At 33.2% G+C, this 16,268-nt stretch overlaps 2 protein-coding genes and 1 long non-coding RNA gene across 6 annotated transcripts; 1 reads left to right on the top strand and 2 right to left on the bottom strand.

The window, feature by feature from the left end:
- LOC110011561 lies at positions 1,374 to 2,644 on the top strand. The gene is made up of 3 exons (XR_002286560.1): positions 1,374 to 1,954; positions 2,057 to 2,182; positions 2,345 to 2,644. It is a non-coding gene; the product is annotated as an uncharacterized LOC110011561 (long non-coding RNA).
- On the bottom strand, positions 2,960 to 7,332 carry LOC105179629 (tubby-like F-box protein 8). 2 transcript variants are annotated; one of them, XM_020691738.1, is made up of 6 exons: positions 7,027 to 7,332; positions 6,918 to 6,946; positions 5,759 to 6,163; positions 5,531 to 5,618; positions 4,220 to 4,352; positions 2,960 to 3,918 (listed from the first exon to the last, which is right to left on the bottom strand). In XM_020691738.1, exons 3-6 carry the CDS (start codon positions 6,104 to 6,106, stop codon positions 3,210 to 3,212), a joined length of 1,278 nt encoding a protein of 425 aa, XP_020547397.1. In that variant the 5' UTR covers positions 6,107 to 6,163; positions 6,918 to 6,946; positions 7,027 to 7,332; the 3' UTR covers positions 2,960 to 3,209. The 2 variants fall into 2 exon arrangements, with proteins under 2 accessions (XP_020547397.1, XP_011101573.1); XM_011103271.2 differs by lacking the exon at positions 6,918 to 6,946.
- LOC105155433 (WAT1-related protein At1g43650-like) lies at positions 11,976 to 15,615 on the bottom strand. 3 transcript variants are annotated; one of them, XM_011071308.2, is made up of 7 exons: positions 15,356 to 15,600; positions 15,206 to 15,271; positions 14,601 to 14,717; positions 12,965 to 13,190; positions 12,609 to 12,767; positions 12,350 to 12,501; positions 11,976 to 12,263 (listed from the first exon to the last, which is right to left on the bottom strand). In XM_011071308.2, the coding sequence occupies exons 1-7, from the start codon at positions 15,574 to 15,576 to the stop codon at positions 12,083 to 12,085; spliced, it is 1,122 nt and encodes a 373-aa protein (XP_011069610.2). In that variant the 5' UTR covers positions 15,577 to 15,600; the 3' UTR covers positions 11,976 to 12,082. The 3 variants fall into 3 exon arrangements, with proteins under 3 accessions (XP_011069610.2, XP_020554443.1, XP_020554448.1); XM_020698789.1 differs by having other exon boundaries at positions 12,121 to 12,263; positions 12,605 to 12,767; positions 15,356 to 15,615; XM_020698784.1 differs by lacking the exon at positions 15,206 to 15,271 and having other exon boundaries at positions 15,356 to 15,593.

Below are 16,268 nucleotides of genomic sequence, written 5' to 3'. Positions count from 1 at the left end.
CCGAAGTCGAGAGTAATAATTGAGTTTTAGCAAAAGAGTCCGATAATTCTGTAAAGCCCCCCCAAAGTTTGTAAAATTATTGGTAAGTCCAACTTTTCTTAGAACTATTAAGAAAAACCCCTCTTATTCGCCTATTTTTCGAAAAATAAAAAAGGAAAAGGAAAAATTGCTGCCAACCAGTGATACCATGACAGCAGTATATTGAATTACAACCCCAATATGGTATTAATATAAAACACTATAAAATTCATAACAATTGAAAATTATCCGAATAAATATAAAAAATTTATTATTACAGATACAAAATTCTTAATTCTCTAATTTGAACGTAACTTCAAAAATATAAATAATATTTTTTTATCTTTTTATTAAATACAAAAAATGACGTTTCTATTTCAAATCACGTTATGTCTTATATTTTAATAAAATATATACATCCAACCTGTATAAAATATTTTCTTACACATACAATAAATGATTCCAACTTTATACGCATAACATATATATATTAACTAAAATAAAATATATAAAAGGGTTTGAAATAAAATTTCAATTCGATAAATACATAGGTTGTAGAATCGAGTTCATATATATATATATAACTCTAAGTTGAATATTGCATGCACGGCGGAATCCAAAACAACGTGCCCAAATCCAATGAAATCAGCTTTGCGCACACTTTACATCAGTAAAGCAATTAACCTGGACAGAATAATACCATTTATTTCGCGATGTACTATATTTAAATTGTGTGAATAAACTTTAGAAACAAGTTCAAAATGTGTACCCACAAAATTGACCAAGAAGTCGCGGTGATAATGTTTTAGTCTAGTGGTTAAAGGTGAGACGTGTATTTGTATCATTTTATGTAAATTTAAAATTCTTAGTTATAACGATGTAATGATTGAACCTGGAGCACATTACCGATAAAAATCTGATACGCAATTATTTTTTCAATTTAAGTGGTGAATATGAGATGTTCGTTTTGATAAATAATAAAATAATATTTTGGGGTAATCGTATCCCCAAAAGGAATATTTTCTCTTTTTACACAAACCTTTTTTTGTACAGAAAACTACCACTTTGCGCACGCGTGTAAACAAGTAGATGTGAATTCTTATAACATATTATCTTCTTCATTTCATTGCAACATTATAAAAGCATGATTTGCAAGATTGATGAAATGTGTTTTTGGTTGGGTAAAAAAAGATAGCTGATGAGAGCCCACATCTGATATCATCTTGAAATCCCCAGCAATATTGTAATTATTATTATCCTCCCAAAAGTTGCTCAAAGTGGTCACAATATGAATCCAACTGCACTCCCAGATTGCATATATAAATATTGAATTTGGATACTTGGCCTCCATTATACTCAGTTTAGTGCTCCACCAATATACCTCATTTCTGGCAACCTTATCAGATCTAATCTCCATCAACAATCTTGGAGCTACAAACTACTAATATATGATGAGTTATTTGCAAGAAAAAGCACAACTTACATATAAGTACTAAGGAAGCATTGATGAGCAATTTGTTTGGACTCCACTAGTTCAAGAGTGCATAATCTCGCTGTTTTCAAACAGGCGTAATCGCGAATCTTTAGTTTATTTAGTGAAAATTTGACCATCCAGCTCCAAGACACGCACGAAAGCTGAAATCCGAGGTCATGGTGTGGCCCGGTGACCTAGAAAACTATATAAAAACATATTGTGCACACATATACTTCTCTCTTCCCATCATTCTCATTCTTTTACTTGTATTATAATGCCAATTTGTCTTCTTTAGCATGTAGCAGACTTAAAATACCTCTCTGTAATGGTATATGATAGAAAAATGAAGGTCTCACATTGAGTTTGTGAAGATTCCTAACAGTGCTCACTTCTCAGAATCTGTCATTTCCATGGAGCAATCTAGCCCAGGATTGGAACGATGGGTGCCAAGTCCAAACAGAGGTGTTCTGCGCCGTCCCAACTTCAAAAGCTTTGATTTTTATAGGTAATATAGTGGAAAAAATTCTGAGTTATTTGCTCATCCAGGCCACTCTTCTTCTGCAGTTCTTCTGGTTTCTGACTGTATGGTGAGTCTCAAACGGAGAACCTCAAGGTGCACGTTCAAGGACGTAAGTTTCCCCTCTGGTCGCGTCTTTGCAAAGCTATAGCCGAATGGACTTATTTGACTAGGTGAGTCTGATTAATCTTCTTTTCTGTATTAGACGTTTTCGCCAAGTTTATGCAACTAAAAAACAGAGGTCTACACACTACTGGAGCTGACTATAAAGCACATACCTGCTCTGCTCAAGTTCCTCAATTCCACTTGTTTTTGAGTTTTCCTTTTCTTCATAGTGCCAGAAGAATCAAGAATCATGATGGTCAGCTGCTGTTTTCCAGGTGATCAGAAGTCTTAACATCTAATCAGTGCTGATCAAGCCTGTGGGAGGATGCTTCTGTTTCATAGAAAATGTACAAAATTTCATCTGCTTCATGCCTGTCAGCTGTTTCTCCTCATTTCATATCTTTTCCGTTGACACTCAATAATGAAGAATCAAATGTCAACTGTATGTTGAGATTCGTCTTCATTGTGCTAAGGTAGATTTTGTTGTTATCGTCGTATTAATACGATAACCACAAGGCTTTGAGTATTTATTTACTGAAATCGACCAATCAACACTAGCGCATCAGTACACGGCACGCAGCACAGCCTTAATCTGCGGTCCTGAGAGAATAGCAACCCACAGTTAATAATTAACTAACATTAATAAAAATCAATTTTATTAGGTTTGATATGTTTGTCAGAATTGAGGTTGTGGGATCAATGCACAAACCACATGGGCAGTGGGCGTAGAAATCTTGCAACAAATGTACAAATGTCATAATCATAGTACTAACAAAATTCATTATACCAACCGTAGTATTCTTAGCAGTGCAGTGGTTATAGTGGAAAGGAAAGAAAGAATAGACTAAAGAATAAGAAAAAGTTTGAACGAGGTTTAAAATTATGCAGTCCCGTCAAGAGGAAGAAGAAAAATGATCGTATTACAGCAGAATACAACAGAATCATCGTATCTCGACCAGATTAAAAATAACTAATAATTAAAAAAGCAGAACAGGAAGAACAAGAAGAAAACACTGCTTCATTTGCAAGAGCACAACAGTGATTTTTACACACTGAAGTCCACACAAGAAGCCTAATTCAAATCTTCTGCTACTTCTATTCACATGCCAGTTTAGTGTCGAAGCTGCTTAGACAGATGGCGAAAGCCTGAAAGGCTGATAAAGGATATCGATAATCCATGGTGAACATATCTTTGCCAACCTTCCCAAATTGCAGAATGATCTTGTCATGATCGGACTGGTTTGGTTGGGATGGTGTTGGTGCACTCGCAGCAGGTTGCATAGCGGCAATGAGCTGGAAATTCTTGACAGATGCAACCGTTACCCGCCCTCTGAAATTTAGGCACCAGCACTGCAGCTGTTCATGCCACCTTGGTGGCTTGTTTTTCAGAACCAAAGGTTTATCCTTTCCACCATCGTCGTCCTCACGTGGGCCGACTGTGTCTGAAAAACGGGCACTGCTGAATTCTGTTGAGTTGTCGATTGATTTGGAAAAGGATATACTCCGGAATGAGTCTTCAAGAGGGCGGGGAAGGAGCTCAGGTTGGCCGGGGACAGTACCACCCGGCTCAAGTGCAGAAGAGGGGATCGAATGCATGATGCAGTGCATCCGACGTGGGCCTCTTGTGCCTAGCACATTAAGCTCGTAAGCAACCTGAGCAATGTTATAACTTCCACTGGGGACTTTTGGAGAAACCTTTTTCGAGTAGAATCTACGGCTGGTACAACCCGGGTGGGAAACATCGGAGCTGTTGTGTGGTGGCTGTGTGTCGTAGATTATGAATTTAGTTCCAAGGAAATTCGACCTGATAAACAAAGTACAGAAAAAGTCAGTTCAACTAAATAAGATCCCCTTATCAATAAATGAATAAATAGCACTACTGCAGATACAAATTTTAGTAGCGTCAGTCCTCTGGACCAGAACTTTCTTAAACAATCATGCGTATGAAATCAAAATATTAACTGAATGCTAGATTCTCCATGGAACAAGGAACAAATCCTTTAACAACAAAAGGTACAACTTGCGATTGATTGGATTCTTACAAAGGCTCAAATGGATGCGAGAAAGTAAAGCAAGAGAATGTGTTTGATAGGAATTGCACTCACCTCACTTTTCCAATATAACAGCTGCTTGACCTTGATATGTTATCAGCATCCATGGAGATCACATACTCTGTACAAGTGGTTCTGCGATTCCGTTTTGCAGAAAGAAGAAATTTACCATTCTCTACAAGTAAGGCTGCAAGAATGTAGCATACAAGAAAGCATTAACAAATTAGATGAGGTCAGTCCAAGAAGAAGAACCACCAAGTAAAACAACACAGGTACTTCAGTTTAAACATTCAGCTCCAGCTCAGCATATATCCACTCAAATAGAGAACTGAACCTAGCTCATGCATAGACACATAGTTAATTCAACCAAACACAACAACTTAACAATTTTTTTCTTAACAAAAAGTGTAGCTGAATAGATATCGCCGAAGATCCAATACCAACCATAAAAAAGTCAAAAATGCAGTGTAACCAGAGAAATATTTCAGCGCTGATCAATTCTATAATCAAGCTTCGGCTCACCAATATGAAGACACATATGAAGAAACAAGAATTTGCACAATAAAAAATGGATCCTATTCAAACTCTTCTCAGCTCCTTTATAGACTATCGGAAAGGAAAAGACTGCCCCACTCTTGTCAAAAGATTATTGAGTTCGAGAGCGCTGAAAGAGTCGACATGCATGCAATTAGGAGATAAATATATTGCCGTGGGTTTAGATGCTCCACTAACACAGCAGAAAGTAATATCAAGGAACTCATCATCCACATCTCATGCTATAAGAAGACCAAAAATAAAGAGAATTGTTGACCCAACTGCTAAAAGTGACTTACTAGTCCCGGCTATCAAACTTGGCTTTCTGCTTTCTCAAATAAATTATAACCAGAAACTAAAGAATAACACCATACCAAGCATTTCTTTGCTGCTAAAGCTCAGAGTTTACAACTATACACATTGCCAGAGATGGCTTCAGAAGTATAAAATTATATCACTGGATTACTAAAGCAGGCATCCCCAACAGCCATAATCAGATGGATGATAAAAGAAATGCCACACCACATCAACATAATAATAATGCTTCTACACAAAATCTATCACTGATTTTCAGAATTTCCTCCTATATCAAAATCAACAGCCTACCTTTATCAAAATTTCATATCCAGTTTTTGCCAAAAGATAACCTTAATTTTGATATATACTGCTATAATTGGAACAAGCAAAAATGAGAAATAACTACTGTCAATCTAAAACAGCAATAGGGTCACCGTGTGCAGTCTATACACTCTATTTATTAGAAATGAATAGCAGGCTCCAAGGAAATTTTCATTGGGTTGGCAACAATAAGAATCAGTAAGAACAACTTGCCAGGGCTAAGGCAAAGAAACAGATGGTAGGTAAAATTGGACTTGTCTCTCTTAATGAAACATTGAATAGTTCCATCTCGAAATCCCGGCTGCAAAAGAGAAACAAAAAGCATAGTTTCAGTAAAATTGATCACCTAATCAACCATTTTCACCATCAAGTTGCTAACTCAATAAGCGTCAGCAGTACAAGACAATAACAACAAGCAAATGCAAGATAAAGAAACCCAACCTGCTTGAGAGATACTGGGAATGTCAATTTTCCGCAAAACTCAGGACTCTGAACAATTTCTTTGCACATCTCCCTCCATGATCGGCAAACAGCTGCACATGCAACGACATGCTTTCGGGCAGGCCATGTACTCTCACTGTCCTCCAACCTCTTAATCACATCACGGAGTAACTCTGGAGGAAGACTAGCCCAACAACTGCTCTGGATAACTACAGGCTGGTCATGCAACTCATGAACGGCACCACGAGACTTCCCACCGTGATGGCCATGCAGCCTCACCTCAAAGCTCCGCCTCGACAAGCTTCCAATACTATCCCTTATGTCACGAGCTAGGCTACGGAACGACATCTACTAAAAGTAGAAACGTCCTGTAGGTCTTTATGGATTCCGGGTGTCCAAGGTTTTCTGCATTTTAAGCACATTAATTATGCCTCAACGAATTAGTAAAACAGTGTTCAAATTCAAATAATTTTCATCTGTGTTCCACAGGCTTGAGCAATTGAACGAGTGTCTTTAGTACAGAAACCTTTTTCTCATAACTTAAGAGCAAAGGAAAAAAAGAAGAATGAGGAAAAGCACAAAGCAAGAAAAGAAGATTCCCCCAAAAGAAGACCCTCACATGGAGAACACAAAGCAGATCAAATAGCATACTTTAATAAACGACTAGTTTCCCGCTTCTAATTCAACATTTAATTACTCCAAAACCATGAAACCTGCATCCATCAATGAGCAAAAAACAAAGTAATTTCAAAAGAAAAAAGTCCAGAAAAATATATAAACCCTCCAAATGAGCAACAGCTCCGAATTCGGGAAGAAAGAAAAAATCTTTTTGATTTTCTGTGTGGAAGATACCAGAAAAACGTAAAAGACCAACAAAAAGTTCAAATCCAGAAATAATTACAGAAAAAAATAAAGAATTTCTTTATCAAAAACAAAGTGCAAATTAATTTCAAGGACAAGACAAAGAAACACACGAGACGACTACTCCAATTTAATCTTTCAATTTACTCACTCACACCAGAAATCACAAAAAAGGAGAAAGAAGGGGGAAAAAAAAAGGCAGTCTTCAAACATAAATTCAGACTTGACAAGAAATTCAAGTTAAACTAAAAATTTCAGCAGTTCACATTTTCCTCTATGCAAACAGGAGAATGCGTACGCGAGTCTTGTGCAATTTACTAGAACAGCCTAGAAACAGACAAACAACTCGAATTCAGAGGCAGAAGCGAAAAGGTCAGAAACATAGACTTGGGGGAGCGGGAGCTGACCTTGTAGTTTCCGTCCATGGAGGACGAACGATGAAGATGAAGATGAAGATGAAGATGGTTTGTATGTGTATTATCTGTACAAATCACTGGATCCTTCCTTCGAATTAAAACACACAATTTTGGATTTTGGTTTTGGTTTTGGTATTGGTATTGGGTCTTCGCGTGTGTGTGTGTGTGTGTGTGTGTGTCTCCTTGAGCGCGTTTCTCTCCTCCTACTACTTTCTCTCTCTAGAAATCTTAGGAAAAGTCTATCTCTCGCACTTGTTTGTGTCGGATTCCACACCCTGTTAAATCCGCTTCACGTTCACGGGCTCTTCTTCCATTTTGCCTATAACAATATTAAATAACACACCCAAACCGTACTGCTCCTCCTTTAAATTTCTTTTTCTCTTTATTTTTTTGGATTTTCCTTTTTTTTTTCTTCCTTAAGTTTGGATTTTTTATTAATTTATTATATTTATATTAAATATTCGAATAATGGTTTAATTGATTTATATTAATTATGTTGAAAAGAAAAAAAATTGCAACTTAAATTATCATATTTACCTTTTTTTTATTGAAACCTAAAGGTTTATAAGAATAATATATGTAATTTTATAAAATTTGGAGGAATATTTGCTATTTGACTAAATTTGGGAGCTACAGATCAAAAAATTCTTACTCAAATTAAATTTAATTAAATCGAAGCAATCACATGACAAATGTAATAAATTTATTATATAAATAATTATTTTTTTAAATTATACGTCAATTACACAAAATAATATATTACATCTATTATATAACTTATTCAAACTCAATTTGATTATTTCATTTTCAATTTGATTACTTTTTTCCTACAAATAGCTAATTTCATAAACTCATTTGCCCAATTGCACCCTCGTAAACTCATTTATCCAATTAGATCATTACAGTTGGAAGCTCAATATTTTATTTATTTATTTCCTTGTGTATTCTTAAAGATTAATAATTTTTCATTAAGGTTTCAATTTGACGTGGGAAAAACAAGTAATTATCCAATATATATATATATATATATATATATATTCTAGATATTCAAAATATCAAAATATATCGAGATTTGGATAAAGCTACACAAGTCTTAATTGACTCATCCTAAACTTTAAACAGACTCAGAACACAAAACTTGAATTATAGAATGATGAACAAGTATCAACAAACGAGTGAGAAACGAACAATTCGTGTTATCTGGCAAACTTTTACATATTCAATGTAAATGTCAAACAAAATACGTGTTTAATATATCACAACAGTGGTGGATCTCTGTAATACTGAGTCTTATCTTCAGTTTAAGATTATGCTCCAAATAACTCGAATAATTACATAATAAAAAACGATCATTGTGATAACCCCATCCCACATCGATTAAGAACTAGAAACAAGTCTCATACAAACCTTGATAAAAAAAAAATTCAAATACACCAATTGAATATTTTTCTACGATGGGTTATTTATTGTCATATTTCATGATTCACTTGGTGGGTCTGATGGCAATTCTCACGTCCAACGAGTTTGCTGGTCTGGGCTATTAATTACACAAAAAATTGTCTTAATTTTTAAGGTGAAAAAAGAATTGGTAAGTCAACGGCGGAAGAATCTAAAATTTTGAGTTTGTGAAAGGGCATTTCCAGGCAGGGTCTAGGGATGCCATGTCTCAGCACAGGCCTTTCACATAAGTCAATGGATGATTTAGCAAAGAGGCATGCATGTTCCACTCCTCCATCTGTCTCATCCAAATAAATTGTCCACTGCTCAATATTACATGAGTTGACATTTTATTTGTGAACCATTTCTACCATGCCTTCACAATATAATATATGTACATATATTTTTTATTCAAGGATCAAAATTCTGTCCATTTTGATTTTTCTTATGAGATAAAATTAGAGAAAAGTTCAAACTTTTATCCTCGCACGCAATGTTATTTTGGCCTAGTAGTGAAAATTGAGGTTCATGACCAAATTTCAGGTCATGGGTTCGAACTCCATCAAATATATAGGTATTTATTTTATTTTATGTGAGTTAGTGTCATTTATTTATTATTTTTAATTATATTGACGTATTGATTGAATTAATATGCTGCTCAATTTGTCGAAATGTTGATATAATCATGCAATTACCACTTTTTTTTTTTTAAAAAAAAAAACTACTATTATTGTGGATTGCCAACTATTGTAACAATAGATGAATTATAATTATAAAACATCAATTTTAATAATTAAATTAGGGCGATGGAGATTGGAATCACGTGAAGAATCATCAATACAGGCAATTATACATATTAGAAAAGGTCTAATCAAACCCTATTTCTTTTTTGGTAATCCGTATAAGAGTAGTAAAAATAAATATGTAAACTATTATAGTAATTATTATTATTGAAATGATTTTATTTTATTTTTATGTATCCCCCTAAATCTATGGACACACGCAATAATCGATCCTCAATCACATTTTCAGAAAAAAAAAAAAAAACTATAAAAAATCTTGGATGGGTTTTTCTCAAAATTGAATTTTATTTCACCAGAGTAGAAAAATTACAATACATATCGAATAATTCATTTCTTTTAAAATTCTTCATACACATCAAGAGCCAATTCTCATGTTATACTGTGAAGTAAGAAGACACAAACCAAACGTTAAAAAGAAAAAGAAGCAGAAGCAGCCTGCAACCACAAAAAAATCAATTATTCCCTGCAACATAAATTATTACAATTTCAAATTATAACAAATCAATACTATCTATCATAATCAGATAAAATCGATCCAAAATTATAAATTTTAACCACAACTAATTAACATTCACTATGGTTTTAACTACAGCCAAATTATTTGACACAATTTTTTGCTGCAACAAATGTTTTGCCCTCAATTACAAAAACAACGACAATCGTCATTGCGGCAATCATAATTAATTAGTATCAACCATAATTTTTTACTTTTAATTATAATAATGAACTATAATGAAAAATCATATATGTTTTTTTTTTCCGCAAGCAATGCCGGGAGGGGGGGGGGCGTTAGGCAAACTAGTTTAATCCAAATGAAAACTATATAAATTATTACCAATTCCTTTGAGTAAAAGGATGTACATATCTAACTCACCTAATGATAGCAACTTCCATTAGTATTTGCATCAACACGTAGACATATATTTGTTCTTTTGATGTATTTAATTATGTTATTACAATGTGTGTAGTTTTAGTCGTATTGATATGGGTAAAGGGAACATATGCAATAAAGGCAGAATTGTTGTCCCGTACTTTGTGTTATTGATTGGTGAAGATGGAGTTTAGGTACTGAACTGATTTATTAATATATATATATATATATATATATAATAAAGATGAGTGGTTTGATTATTGAGGCAATCAAATTAAGATTCATATGTAGACATCTTTTTTGTTTTGGTCTGGGAGTGCATGTGCTGCATGTCATTTTGTGCTTTTATGCTTTGTGTTTGTCTGGTCTCTATGATTTTGAATTTTCAACATTTTAAATTACTTTTTCTCAATTAGAGTTGGTTTGTTCAACAAGTTCGAATTCCATAGATTGGATGTGTAAGTATTCATCTTATTTTATATAAGTCATTTACGGGACTCTGATCCACGATATCTTGATTATGAGGCCTCCACAATCAAGCAAGAATTTATTGACTATTGGGTGATATAATTTGAGATTTTTTATATATACGGATTCGACTAAATATCAATACTATTATCTAATTAACATAAATTTGAATTACTTGGAACAAAGAATTATGACGAGTTCGTAAATGACATAAAATGGATTTTAACAAATGACCCAGAAACTAAACAAAGAAAAAATTCACATAAACACTCAAAACAATGATCATATATTTGAGTCATTATCCTGCAAACATGGCAACAATTTTACAATACACATTAGATTTCTTGTTAGGTAAGCTAAATAGATATGGAAAATCCATTGAAAGAATAACAAAATGATATGATAATCAGGTTATGAGATCACAACCTACCTCGACTCTATTGTTTTATAGATAAATAAATAAATAAAGTTTGACTTACAATTAGGCAGAATTCTTGATTTAGAAATTTTGGTTAGGTTGAAAATGCACATTTCATTTATTTGATCATGTTTTCTTAACAACAATAACATTAAATTTTTATTTATGGTTAGAGTCGCTGGCAACAAATTCAAGAATTAGTTAGAAGATCATAACCGCCCGAGGCATTTATCAAATTTTATCAATCATCCACTCATTTTCTCTCACTATATCCCCTCTAATAAAGTAAATCAATCCAAGACCTATCTTGCTAACGAGATATATTCAAAGGAAAAAAGAAGAGGGACAATGCACTCTCTCCTATCCTGTTATTGCTCTTCATTTCAATAAATACTCTTTCATATCAGGTAAACAAAAATGAGAATACACATCTATGCAAGCACACAAAAATGTTACAAAGGACATAAATAGACCACAAAGATACACAATACCGGTAATGAGCATAAAATATTGCGAAACTGTGGTAACATCCTGCACGGAAAAAAAGATTGTGTAGATAGAAATGAAGACTTATAAATTGAAGGAGAATGGCAAATGTAACAAGATAAAAATGGCATTCGTTGGTGCAGAAGATAAAAGCAACACCTCACTTCTTCTATGTTCAAAATGGAAGTAAAACATGTTCTACCGTGATCCCCCTCCACACACCCACACACACACACACACACCCCGCACACGCACACACACACACACACACACAATATAGTTGATAATTTCATACATTCATCCATCCAAGGATTACACAATTTCATTAAATATCAGAGGAATATTTATAATTTTTTAAATAACGAAGAGGTATTCATAATTATACCCAATATTAAAAAAGATTATAATTTACCCTTAATTTAAGGAGATAAGAGATGTAGAAATTTTGTTCTGAAGGTCATAGAGCTAGTATTTTTATTGCAAAAATACATATGTTTAAGTTTGTTATATTCCTAAGGGACAATTTCCTTGACCACTATTAACAGTTTTGGGAAGTGCACATAACTAACTCTTGGAATCTTTTTGTATCTCGTCATCTGCTGATATTGATGTAGTGATGATGCCTTCAAATTGGGCTTCCTGCACTGAATGATCCAATTGTTGTTGGGCTCCACTTTGGGCTTCTCGATTTCTACCCCAGAGGAAACTGTACAGCCCAACAACAAGTAACCCACTACCTAAAACACTGCACCCCATGAAAATACAAAGTTGATATTAAGAAAAGAAATGGAGAATGAATAGAGATTGACACAAGTCATTGAATATTGTAACCTTCCCCAGTGGAGAGTTTCTTTGAGAAAAAGAGTTGACAACACTGCTGCTAAAATAAGCGCTAATGGCCCAAAGATTACAGTGAAGACAGGACCCTTCTTCTCTATAACCCAAGCTTGTAACCAGTAACTTATTCCTGTCACCATAATACCCTGCCAATTTTCGACCACTTCATTAATAATTATGTATCTCATGACTCCAGATATTAACTACATTAATTTGTGTAAACATAAGATGAAGTAAATTGAAACGTACGTACACAATAGGCTACGGATAAGAGTTGGATGTTCCAGGCAAGCTTCCAGGAGGTTAGGTTCCTCTCCATGGCTGCACCATATATTGTTGTTGTCAGCAAACTGAAGCTGCACTGCAAAATCATGAGGCGCAATTTTCCCGGATATTGTTTCAGAAGTGGATCCTGTCAAACATAAAATGCCACCCCATAAATTACAGGACTAAAATTGCATTTTATTTTAATAGCTTGGACTCTTAAATCAGATAATCATCCACAATATTTAGCATGTGCTACGTGATGTGGAACAAACACGTATCGACATTATAACTGGTGCCGCAACTTAAACTATGGTTACAAATAGGAAATTTAAGGGAAAAAACCTGCAAGGTTAGCCAAACGGAGTAAGCGAGTTGGGCAGCAATGCAGAGAAAAGAGCCCTTAATCCATTCTTGTTTTGTATGAGTCCTTTCATGGGTTTCATTCATGGAAGCTGAAAAGAGAGGAGGGCCCTTGTAAAAAGTAAAGGCCATGGCTCCTGAGATACCAACAATGGTACCCAACACCTTAGCTACTCCATGCCATTCAGTTATGGATAGGCTCTCAATTCTGTAAGAAATTCATAAAAAGTAATTTTGTGAATAATTCAAATTTTAAAGGGTTAATTACGTTTAGACATCGTTGAGAAATGCAAAATTAAACTTTTTCCGAAAATCTTTTTGAAATTACACTTACACTTCCTCCAAAAATTCTCAAGTTACACTTGGCTCTATTTCATTAGACAGTTTTGGACAAAAAATACTGATGTTAGCTAAAAGAATTATATAAATTTTTAATTTTGCCCCTTATTTAATATCTCCAAATAAATTTTTGTATTTATAAAGTGATAAATCTCATATATATATATATGGAGTGATATAACATTTTTACATTTTTTTCCCTTATAAGTACATACGTATTATATGAGAATGTTAAATGAGGGGTAAATTAAGATTTTATGTAACTTTTTCACTAACATTAGTATTTTTTGTTTAAATCCTAACAAAAACAAATCAGGTGCGTACAATGAATTTTCGGAGGGGCGTATGTGTAATTTTTAGAACTTTTTTTTAAAAAAATTAATTTCGTATTTTTTTATGAGGGTTAAGTATAATTAACCCAATTTTAAAATATAAAAATGAGTAATTCATAAAAATTTAATGTCATAATAGTTAATAATAAAAAAGTAATATTAGATATAAACAAAAATCCTAATGTTACTAGTTTACTAACTTATGTAATAAATATATTTATTTTTTAGATATAAATAAACAATTAACTGATCAATCTTTCGGATAAAGATAGAATTATATAATAAACATATCTAAGATTAAATTTTTTAAAAACTGCATATATAAGTTCTTATATGGGAAAATAAAATGCAAAGAGGTCATTCAAATATTGGCTTAAATAGAATTTTTGTCCGATAACTTAAGTTATTTGGCATTTTTGTCTTTTAATTTTTTAGGATATTATTTTAATTTTGTATCTTTTTAATTTTTTTTATTTTAGTCCTTTTCTCATTGGAGTTCACCTTTTTTTCCAGAAAAATGCATGTGCGTCGCACGTAATATTTTGAAATTAGATTTTTGTTCCTATTGGTCCATTTTACCAGTATTTTTTTACTTTAACTTTTTAGAGTAGTATTTTCGTACTACATCTTTTTAATTTTCACGATTTCGGTCCCTTTTTTTAGCTGGAGTTTACCCTTCTCGCAGGTTGAGGTGAGCTTCAGCAAACAAAAGGATTGAAGTTGCGAAAATAAAAAAATACATGACCAAAATATTACCATAGAAAGTTGAAGGACAAAAATATTAAATGATCTAAATTATGGGACAAAAGATGAATTTAATCCTCCAAGTATTTGTAGACATGATGCTTACTTAAATGGCTTTAGTATTTCTATTTTATCAATATATAATTAAATTATGTTCACAAAAACTAAGTTTCGATCAATAATAATAAAACTAGCATGTTTACCTTAAACAAACAGCCATGACAAAGACCAAAGCAGGAACTCCACTGACCATGGCTGAATTAAATGTCGCAGAAACATATTCCAGTCCGGCGAAGTTGAGATTGAAGCTCAACCCAAGCCTGCACTCATATAGCTACATAAATCATTTTATAAATTAAGCTCATTAGTCCCATCCAATTTCAAATTTCATGCAATTCCAAATAAACTTTCTCAATTTTGAAAAGAAAATTATATATATCAAATACCTCTACATATAAATTTTAACTAAAAATAATATATAATATTAGTAAGAAGATATCAAGTAATAATTTTAAAGTTATCAACACACACACATATATATATATAAAGAGTGATAATAGTTTTAATCTTATTACTATACAATGTAATTTCATAATAAAAAGTTAAAAAAATTGAAGAAAAAATGCGTGAATTACACAAACTCGCGTGAAGGGTGTAATTACTCTATTTTTCTTTTCATAAGGGGATAATTTGCTATTTTTTTTTTTCAAAGTGAGTAATTTGGTCATTTCGTATAACACACGGATAATTTGCATTTGACCCTATATACATACATATATATATATGTATATATATATTAAAATTGTACCCAAAGGAAGAAATGAGGAAAATCTTGGAGAGTGCAGTCCATGTAAGAGGAGGAAGTCCCTCCTTGCTGCAGAATGCAGATCAAACATATGTGACATGTAAGAAGAAAGAAATGAGTGAGAATTGAGATGAGTAATTGAAAGGTAGGTACCTAGGGAAGAAGAGAGCGAAGGGGAGCAGTGCAAGAGTGGCGAATGCTTGCCGATAGACGACAAACACACAAGGCTTCATACCTGAAGACATGGCTGCCTTGGATAACAAATACATGCCCGCATAGCTACACTGTATTATTACCACTGCTATATAGGGCTTCTGTTTTTCCATACTTAGCGCTCTATATTCATCAAAATACCTACATCTCTTAACAACCATATCTATATATATCAGGATTTGTGTGACTGTACCTACACTGTTTCTAATTAAATCTTTTATTTCTTGCTACTTTTGATCTCTACTTAATTAAAGCTGCTACTGTTTGAATTTAAAATTGAAGTAATTAAATATGACGAGGAGTAACAATATTAATGTAGGCTCAAAGGCGCAATATGAAGGCAATGGAAAAGACCATTGCTTACTCATCATTGTTGCTTTACACTGCCAAACCAAAAAGACCAAGTTGTGGGACCAAAATTAGAAACAGATCCACTTATCATCGTTTTATGATAAAAGGACGAGTATAGTAAACACACCATCCCACGATCAACCTGCTCTTAGCAACTTTATTTATTGATTATATATTTTACGCTTTATATGCATACTATATATAAAAACGCTAGTTGTTAAAGTGACACTTATCTTATGGCTAGGTTGTTGGGTTGAGAGTGAGTTGGCAATAACGAATATAATGGATGTCGCATAAGCATTGTCCCACAACACAACTTTCTGGAATATAGGATTCTTACCATCTTTGGTATCCTTTTATTTAGTGAATCACATCCTCCTCTTCTAACACACTTTCTTGTATGCTTTATTTTTTAATATATTTAAATTTAAAGATTGAGCAAATATATAAATAATTCAAATTATGAATATATTTAAAATATTACTATTTAGTTACGTGCACA

Source organism: Sesamum indicum, linkage group LG2 (genome assembly GCF_000512975.1).
Source record: "Sesamum indicum cultivar Zhongzhi No. 13 linkage group LG2, S_indicum_v1.0, whole genome shotgun sequence".
Classification (NCBI taxonomy): domain Eukaryota; kingdom Viridiplantae; phylum Streptophyta; class Magnoliopsida; order Lamiales; family Pedaliaceae; genus Sesamum; species Sesamum indicum.
This window is presented reverse-complemented; position numbering and strand designations above follow the sequence as displayed.

Bases quoted from the DNA above. Each gene is read 5' to 3' on its own strand.
- LOC105179629 (XM_020691738.1), bottom strand. From the start codon at position 6,106: ATGTCGTTCCGTAGCCTAGCTCGTGACATAAGGGATAGTATTGGAAGC. The intron at 5,619-5,758 runs GTTGGGTTTCTT...TCTCTTTTGCAG, and splicing joins TCCCAGTATCTCTCAAGCAG to CCGGGATTTCGAGATGGAAC. The intron at 3,919-4,219 runs GTGAGTGCAATT...TTTGTTTATCAG, and splicing joins TGTTATATTGGAAAAGTGAG to GTCGAATTTCCTTGGAACTA.
- LOC105155433 (XM_011071308.2), bottom strand. From the start codon at position 15,576: ATGGTTGTTAAGAGATGTAGGTATTTTGATGAATATAGAGCGCTAAGT. The intron at 13,191-14,600 runs GTAAACATGCTA...AATTTCTTACAG, and splicing joins GTCATGGCTGTTTGTTTAAG to AATTGAGAGCCTATCCATAA. The intron at 12,264-12,349 runs GTTACAATATTC...CATGGGGTGCAG, and splicing joins GAAACTCTCCACTGGGGAAG to TGTTTTAGGTAGTGGGTTAC.